Raw genomic sequence first — 9573 nt, 5'->3', positions numbered from 1 at the left:
TATCGTCAATGACCAACCAAACTAATTTAAGCTACCATGGAAATTAAATTAACACAACTAGAAACCTTACACAACATTGAAATAAATTAAAATACTAGACCCCAACAATGTGACAAACAAATATCCAACAAAGTTAAATTAAATTAGATGCAAAAATAAATTAGAGAAACTGAAAAGCGACTAATCCTACTATGCAAATTAATTCAAAACTAAGGAATAATCAAACATGCTTTTTCCTACAAATTCCATGTGACCAAAGACATCCAACAAATGAATTTAAAAGTGCAATTGGCCCAAGAAAACCTTCATGGTCGTGAGTCGTGTAGTTCCCCAAAGTCAACTTCAATTCAACCTTCAATAAACTATTCATATGTTGTCTCCTTTTGTCCCATGTGCCTCATTCTCCAAGAAAGTGAATATGTGCCTTCCACACACAATAAAACCATGCTCTCTCTTCTACCATGCAGCAAAGAAACGTTCTCTCTCCCTACCAAAACTAAATTGCCGAACTCACTCCTCTTCCAAGGTTAAAAAAAACGTTGCCTTCCATATTCCACACTCCAAAATGTGCTTTAATCTCTTCTACCAAGGTGCCACATGTGCAAAGTAATATGTAAATAAAACAATCACAATACATTTTCTTCTTCAAGCAATTCACATCAAGCTAGAAAAGGGTCAAGACGAAAAGGGAAATATTCTTTCTATGGTAAATGTGCTTCATATTGTGCATGGCCAAATGAGGTAAAAAATTAAATGTGCATTTCTCTCTCCTTACTACACTCATTTTCGGTTTTCCTCCACCAAACAAGCTTCCAAAACCTTTCTCCACCCTTCCAAACCAAGAATACACTCAAGATACCCCAAGGTTTTAATTGCAAAGTGAATCAAGAACAACAAAGCCAAGTTCTACTACTACAAACGAACCCAACACTCACTTTTCTTCAAACTTTTATGAAAAACAAAATGGAATCCCTAGACACAAAGTGTAGACCGTCCAGCCATGAGGAAATACCACAAAGTTCAGCTCAAAATATTGCTCCCAATCATCAAACAAAAGCACAAGAAGAAAAGGGTCCAAACATCAAACACCCATGCACCAACTCAAACTTCCCTCACTACAAAACTCAACAAGAACTTACTTTTCATCATCCAACCAAGGAAACTAAATGGAAAACGAAAATACTGCAGCAAATGGGGAAGAAAAACGCAAAAGCTCTTCATTCAAACCAAAGACCCACCATGAAAATGCAAGAAGAAACCTCAAGACTCAAGTTCATGCTCTCAACTTCAAGGAACAAGAAATAAAAAGGGAATGGGTGAGGGATTCACTTTCACCAAGCAAAGATAAACAAGACTCAAGCAAGAGAAGACGAAAAATGCATTCTTTGTTCATTCCATGCTCATAAATGTAAAACCCTATAAGTTCCCAAGAGAGAGTTCATGAGAAACCATGCAAAATGAAAATGTTGGAGCTTTGAAATGTGTGTGTCGGCCACCTTCTACAAATGCTGAGAATTGCCTCCTTTTGTAGGGTCCACCTCCTAAAAGAAACCCTAGCCAAAAGCCACATGTCCTACAAAAATTGGGCTTCTACAAATTTGCCACAAAAAGGGCCCAGATGCATTTAATCCTAATTAAAATTCCTAAGCAACTAAGTTACAATTTAATTAAAATTGAAATGACTAGTTGTTTAGTCTTTGATGTGCACGCCACCATCCTAATGCTCCAAGATGTTTCCCAAAATTTTCCTGCAACCAAAAATGCAATTAATCAGCTCAGAAAATTCAAATTAGTGAAAATACGAATTTCCGACCAAATTAAGCAGAATTTGGAAAAACGGGGAAATAATGGACAATTAAACACAATTCCCTGATTTATTTAAGTTAAATAAACTAAATACTGTCAAGAAAATATCGACTCGTCAGTATTTATTAACGAATTATTGGACTATCGAAATAAGTTGTTTTTTTCCTATGGAGAAAAATCCTCTTTAGTGTTTTTTTAGAAGTTGTATGCCTAAAATTTATTCTTATTTAATATAATAATAAAAAACATATTGTATAATAAAAAATATTAATTATTTTATTCGAAAAATAACCCTACTTAAAAATCCTAAATCTATAAAAATCTAATATAATCCTACATACCTTCTTCCGACTACGAGAAACTTCACTTTGTTGACTAAGTTCCTTCATTACACTACACCAAATAAAGTTAAACAATATCTCAATAAGACCAATAAAACAACAAAATCCCTAAATGGTCAAAAAAACTTTTAAAACAACTCAAAACCCACCGAACAACAACTTATTACTAAAAAGAACGGTCCAACGGCGGAAGAACGGCAAAAAGGCGGCGCTTTCGATGGTCATTTCTTCCGAGCGACGGAATGTGCTCCGTTGAACGGCACCAGTTCGTGCAATAGTCAAAATTCTGTCAAACGACGTTTTTGCTCACCGCGACACGACGTGCTTCTAATGGGTTTCCTTCTTTCTAGGGTTCTCTCCAACCCAAATTGATATTTTGTTTTTCAAAGCACAAAATTAAGCCCGCCACTACAACTCTGGAGCCCTTCAATTCCACCTCATTTTCGATTTTTTTAAACATTTACTACATGGACAAATAGGAAAATGACACATGTCTGATGTCAAAAATTTGTGAAAATTGGATGTCAAAGTATCAATATCCTTATTGAAAATCTGAACGACTTCCATTAGAATGCAATGTGATGTATTATCTTCTTCTAAGTGAAGAAAGCGTGAGATAGAAAATGTCAGACTAGAAAAAGACATTGTAGAGACCAATGACATTTTTGTCTTTACACTCTCGTAGAGGTGCAGGAAGAAACCATGGGGTATAGAAAGAAATACCCTCAGCCTAAGATGGCATTGTTAGATCTAATGATGTTGTAACTAATATTAAAAAAGTGAAAATGGGAACTCATTTAGGATGACTGACATTTTTTGTATTTTGAGCTTAGTTTTGATAAATTGGGACGAGAAAAGCTCTTATTTGTATGTGAATTTTAAAAAATATAGTTTTTTAATTAATTTTCCCTTCAACATGTTTAAAAATTGTCTTCTGACTACTTTTTAGTTGTCTTAGAGTTTGATTTGTAGTACATAAACTAGAGCCGTCAAAATGGGTCACAACCTACGACCCAATCCGGCTCGTCACGGGTTCGGACCGGGTTGGGTTTGAAAAATACAACCCACTTATATGCGGGTCAAATTTTAACTCGGCTCATTTAGACCCGACTCATGCGGGTTGAACCTGTGGTGAGTGGGGTTGGCCCACCAACCCACTTACCTAATTTTATTTTTTAATTTATTATTTTATTTATGAAACCCTAAAAACAAATACTTTTTTCACTCACTTAATATACCAAAAAAGTAACTTCTGCTCTCACAAATCACTCTCACGGTACTTGCTCTCATTTGACGGTGCTCTCACCCTCACTTCACTAAAATTCTTCAAGGAGCAGGTAAAACACCCTTCCTTTTTTCTTCTCTTTTCTCCACATTCTAGTTTTCTCACTTCTCTTTCTTTTTTTTTTCAAAAACCCTATAATGACAAAAATAGGGGTTTGCGAATTTGTTTTTTGTTCTGGGGGATTTGAAGACATAGAATGATTTTTTCATGTTCTGACATGCTTGTATCAGATTATTTAAACAATTTGAGTATGCATTATTTGAATAAGCTCTTTTTGATATCTTTGAATTTGGAAAATTATGTTACAGATTAAACTATTAATTTTTTGTTGATGTTGTTGAGTACTGGTTCTCTTTTTTTTTTTACTAATATTTTTTTATTGATTGTCAGAATTGTTTTGATATTAGGAAAATCTTTATTAGTGAATTTGGAGACAACAAGAACAAGCGTCAAGGGTTACAACAAGAACAAAAAATAATGAATATAAAAAACTTATTTGTATGTTTTTTGTGTTTGTTTTTGAATGACATTTGGATTATATTGTACTTTTTATTATTATTTTGAATTGTCTTTAACATTAACTTTTTTGGAGTGAAAATTGTTTAAATTTAAATTACAGAAAGTTTGTATTTTTTTTATTTTAAAAAAATGTAATTAAATTGGCTAGTGAGCCAACCCGTTTACCCACCAACCCATGGTAAGTCGGGTCGGGTTCAAATTTTTCTGGCTCGCTAATAAATGAGCCGGATTGGGTTGGCTCACTAAGTGACCAACCCGTGGTGAACCGAGTCGGGTCGAACCGGATTACCCATTTTGACAGCTCTAACAAAAACAATAGACTAGAAGAAGAAAAAGGTTTATGCTAAGATAAAATTCATTATATATATTAAAAATCATTTTCAAAATTTAATTAGATTTTGAATGAGAAATGAATCGTTGAGTACTGAGAAATTATTTTAAATACGAAAATAGCTTTAATTTTTCAAACTCATTTTTAAAGTAATCCTTAGTCTATTAAAACTGGTCTTAATTTACAATTATTTGATTTGTCTTCAAACACCTCCCATGCTTGTTAGATTCTTCACCGTTGCAACTGATGTGAGGGAGTCATGCAGGTGAAGAAGCCTGCTCAGAATCTGACTTCTACCTTTCAAATCTCGAATAACATTAAATGAATATCTATCTCTCTTATCACACTTAAACCTTAATTAGGGTTCTAATTAAGTCCTTTCCACCAGATTCCTTTTGCTTATACAATTTGACTAAGTAACCCTATAATGAAACCAACAAGGTATTCTGAAAACTTGGATTTCGAATTCATTAAGAAGATCGCAAGATGCAAGCACATCATCACTTGAGCAAGAACATAAAACTAAACAAATCATCCACTTTGTGTGGTTTCACTACGTCAGAATTCGGAAATAAATGCGTAATTGAACTTGCTCTAAATTAGTAGAGACATCAACAAAACGTATGTTATGTTCCCGGTTTGAATCATTTAGAAGCTGTTCTAAGCCTAAGTATTAATGACACGGGCAAGAATAGGTTAAATTTCTGCTATTAACATTAACTAAATATTTAAATGTTAATTCTAGTACAAAGTGAATCGTTGAGTACTAATCTGCTTTTATTATATTTCAGTCCCTAGAAGCAAGCAAAAGTATGCCACATAATAATACTAACTATTACATAACTCATTGTTATGATGCATAACTTACAGTAAACTGAGATATTGACTGTGAGATTTGTTGCTTGGTATGAGTTTAAATATCAATAACTTGGCAATTGATGAGTTCAGTCTGTCCAAAACTCTTAGTGGCAACTTTTGTCCAATCAACTGCATCTGTTTCTGCAGCCGAATCTATCAACAATTCATCCTGCATGAATGTGGGAGATGGAGGTGTTGAGGCTGATGCTGAAGAATCCAAATTACTGCACGGAACAGCCTGCAGAACAGCAATATCATGCTTGGAATCTTTTGCAATGAAATGAAGCTTTCCATGGAAACCTGCTAACAGATACGGAGATTCTGAATTGGAAAAGTCATATACAGGGACTTTCCCAATAACAACCTTCCATGCATCCTCTCCTTGATCATACACCTTGATCCTTCCATTATCCACAGAATTTGAAGGATCAAAAGCATATAATTCATCATTCACCACAACACTCAGTTTTGTTCCTGCCTGCTTAATAGGCCATCCTTCACCCATTCCATTTGGCATTTCTATCCATGAATTTGTTTCTGGATCATATATTTCTCCCCCAACATCAACAAAAAAGGGCCATGAATACAAACTTTGAGGAACATATAACCTTCCTTTGTACGAGGTTAGCCCGGTGGCAATAGGCCTTAACATGTCAGCTAGAAAAACTGTGGGCAGGACTCCAGCTCTGGAGAATGGCATACTAGGTACATCAGACCATGTATCCGTGAAAGGGTCAAAAACTTCAGCAGACCGAAGAGGAATCAACCCTGCTTGACCTTGACTAACCCCTCCAACAACATAAAGCTTATTATTTAAGATTCCTGTCTTGCAATATGCTCTACCTGTAGACATAGAATCAACCTTCTTCCATACATTTTGTATTGGATCAAATCGCCAAACACATTTCATAGTTGAAGCTTTAGAGAATCCACCTAGAACATAGAGACATCCATCAACAGCTCCAAAGGAACAACCACAAAAAGGCATGTCATCCAGTGCATCCTTCTGTCCAAGAAGACCTCTAATAATTTCAGCAATTCTGATACCTTCAACCATGTTCCACATCCAAAACCTAGAAGAACCCTTCCGGGAATTTTCTCCTTCGATGACACTGGGCATCACCGGAAGTCTCTGCCATATTCCAGAACGGGGGTCTAGAGCATGCCATAAGAGTTTGTTTTCCACATCCCTAACCAACAGATATAGCCACTCTTCAGTTGTTCCAATCTCTTTTCTTACTTTATACAATTCAGAACTCGTGATAGTTGTTTTCCACTTCCTAGACACCAGCCTCATATTGTAGTAACAAACTCTAGGAAGTCTAGCGATAATATGAATGGATAACTCATCAGGCAGATTAGGAATAAGCCTTGGAGATTCTTCGACTGTGGCAGGTGACATTCTTTGCCTCTTACAGGTCTCATTATGAGAGATTTCCTTAGGTTCACTTGATTGGTCTTGGTATTAGTCATGCTAAACAAAGAACCCATAAGCACAATATCTGCATAAAATAGACAACATTCTGGAAAACATGACTCAAGCCTAGCTTCTGTAAAACTAAAGCATCCAACATGTGTAAGAGAACAAGTAAGCATAGAGAGAGCAAGCCAATGACAGCAGAAACAACTCAACACGAAATGAAAAACATCCATCTACCAAATATCTTTAACAGTGAGAGAAAGCACGTTAAGAACAAAATACCCAGAAACGTCATACATAAGAAAGGGTATGCAACAACACAGCTTGATAAACAATAAATTTACAAAAGCATCTAACAGTTCCTTCCCGGCATGATTCTAAGTTGCAGTTTCAGCCTTCCTGAAGCTAAGAAATTACATACAAGAAAACATAATTGAAGAACAGAATATAATCTTTCATGAAATAAAATAATAACATCCTCCAATATGAGAATTTCTCACCTCAAAATGAAAGATATAAATAGCCAAACTACAGGAGTGTAGGTAAGCGTGTACATTGGATAAAAATTGGGTAAAGGTTTTTTTTTCAATTGACTCAAACTCCACCCTACTTAACTTAAACTCTCTTACAGATTTTGTTAGTTGATCTGAAGATTCAATTCAAACCCAATATAATTATTATTCAATTTAATCTTTTGTATTTTTAAAATACTAAATTATTTAATTTTTAAATATTAATAATATAATCTTTTTCTTGTGAAAAGAATATTGAGTTGGGTAATAGTTTATCCACACACTACTCATCCGTGAACCCAGTATTAGGTATGTATTAAAGCAGTTTCCAGGAAGTTTCACCCACCAAATTAACAATACAAAAAACGTGTTACACCATTCGCAAAACAAAAACTGTTCAGATCGCAGAGAACCCAGTTGTGAATAGTAATGAACAAATAACCAAAATTCACAAATTTTGAAACTAGTTACACAAAACACTACACTATATTTTTTTCCCCATCCCCGCAATTCACCCTTTTCTTTCTCTCATCTATTTGGAGAATTATAACTTAAGAAAATGACAAAAATAAACCCAACCAAAACAGTGAAGGAACATGCTTGAAGAAAAATTCCAATCCACCGAAGGAAAAAACACAAGCTTGAAAGGGTACAGATCACAAATTCAAAAACCCAGAAACCTTTTTTCCATTCAAAGCATAAAATCGCAAAGCAGAACACAATTAAAAATTTAGAGAGCAACCAAGCATAAAGTAAAATGAAATCAATAACACTAAGGAAAAATAGAGGGTTAAAACTGAGAGAGAGGTGCATAACTGAATAATATTAAAAAAGAAGAAAAAAGAAAGAAGAAGAAAGAGGATTTACAGATTGGAAGGAATTGGCGGTTGCTTCTTTCCTCGGTCTAGCAAGTGTGGTGTTAGAGTCAGTGACTAAGAAATCATTTTCTAATTAAATAATTAGGAGTATAGTAAAATACATTTTATATTTCACACTCATTTGTAGGTGTCAATGTTGTACAGAAGCTTTTATCATACACCTTGATTTCAATTTTGTCTTTTGCTATGCTTTCTAATATTTTATTCAAAATAATTTCATTTGATGTTTTCTAGAATTACATTTCATATAATGTAGATTGAGAAAAAATAACACGTACATGCTAGCATACCGACACGTAGACATGCATATACACACTTACAAACACGTATACAAATGCAAACACACGTAGAAATATATGCACACATAAATAGGCACATATAAGCTCACAAATATAAATTTACACATGCATATACACATAAATACATGTTGGGTTATTGGGCTATAATAGGCTCAAATAGTATGATCCATTATATCTCATTAGGTTAAAATGAGATGGGTCATATTATTAAAGCACAAGAGAGTCATTTGAAGAGAGACAAAAGTCAAGTTACACAAAAAGAAAGAGAGAAAGTCATTCCTGCATAATCCTAAAGTTGCACTGGTGTTTCCGTCGCTGTGAAGTTGTTCACCGTTGGATCGAGCTGATTTTTGGACAGTAGGTTCTAGACATATGGTTCTTCATTCTAACCATTCAGATCGTTAATCAGAGGTCTAGATTGGGAGAATTTTCATCTTCTTTGTTCTGATTTGTAAGCATTTGTGCTTAGTTAATTTGGCTTATTGAAAATACCTTTTGGTATCATTATTGGAGACTCTTTTGTACCCTATTATTGATCATAGTGGATTTTTCTTTAGTCTGAAAGACTTGTGGTTTTTACCCTTGCATTGAGGGGTTTTCCACATTAAAAATTGTTGGTGTCTCTTTGTGCTTTGGATTCTATTTTTGTTCTATTTGTTTGGTGCTCCTCGTACATTCTCGCAAGAAGGGAGATTGAATTTCCGCTGTGTTATAACTCTTTGCCAAGTTGTTATATTTGTTTTGGCCGTTTCCCCCATCAGAGTGGCATCAAAGCTCTTTGATTAAGGGATTGTTTAATTTGCATGAACGATGGAGGCACATACAAAATTGATTCCATTGAGTGGAGAAAATTATCACTTATGGAAAGGCAAGATGAAGGACTTGTTATTTGTGAAAATTTTGCATCTTCCTGTTTTTGCTTCCAATAAGCCAGAATCTAAGTCAGATGAAGAATGGGATTTTGAACATCAACAAGTATGTGGATTTATTAGGCAGTTTGTTGATGATAATGTTTATAATTTTGTTGCTAATGAGACATATGCGAGAAGCCTATGGGATAAGCTTAAGTCTTTGTATGCCTCTAAGTCACGGGCTAATAAGTTATACTTGCTGAAAAATTTCGTAGAGTTGTCAACACCCAATTTCGTCCGGGTAACTAAATAATAAGACTAGTTTTTATTTTTGTCTTATTTCATTTTCATTTTATTTTATTTTATTTTTTGTTTTATTAATTTTTGTTTTACTATTTGATTTAATTCAAAAAAAAAACAAAAAAAGAAAGAAAACGAAAAAAAAAGAAAAGAAAAAAGAAAAAAAAAAGAAG

General features: G+C 34.3%; 1 protein-coding gene across 4 annotated transcripts; it reads right to left on the bottom strand.

Annotated features, from left to right (window-relative positions):
- Positions 1-4974: 4974 nt before the first annotated feature.
- Positions 4975-8072, bottom strand: LOC106769803 (F-box/kelch-repeat protein At1g22040). Of its 4 annotated transcripts, none has more exons than XM_014655566.2 (2): positions 7940-8072; positions 4975-6642 (listed from the first exon to the last, which is right to left on the bottom strand). In XM_014655566.2, the coding sequence occupies exon 2, from the start codon at positions 6540-6542 to the stop codon at positions 5196-5198; it is 1347 nt and encodes a 448-aa protein (XP_014511052.1). In that variant the 5' UTR covers positions 6543-6642; positions 7940-8072; the 3' UTR covers positions 4975-5195. The 4 variants fall into 4 exon arrangements, with proteins under 4 accessions (XP_014511052.1, XP_014511054.1, XP_014511053.1 ...); XM_014655568.2 differs by having other exon boundaries at positions 4975-6614; positions 7940-8061; XM_014655567.2 differs by having other exon boundaries at positions 4975-6663; positions 7940-7956.
- Between the last annotated feature and the right edge of the window lie 1501 nt (positions 8073-9573).

The sequence above is a fragment of the Vigna radiata genome, chromosome 8 (assembly GCF_000741045.1).
Source record: "Vigna radiata var. radiata cultivar VC1973A chromosome 8, Vradiata_ver6, whole genome shotgun sequence".
NCBI classification, from domain to species: Eukaryota; Viridiplantae; Streptophyta; class Magnoliopsida; order Fabales; family Fabaceae; genus Vigna; species Vigna radiata.
The sequence above is the reverse complement of the archived record's forward strand: the minus strand, read 5'-3'. Positions and strand labels throughout refer to the sequence as shown.

Coding starts and splice junctions, on each gene's coding strand:
- LOC106769803 (XM_014655566.2), bottom strand. CDS start 6,542: ATGTCACCTGCCACAGTCGAAGAATCTCCAAGGCTTATTCCTAATCTG.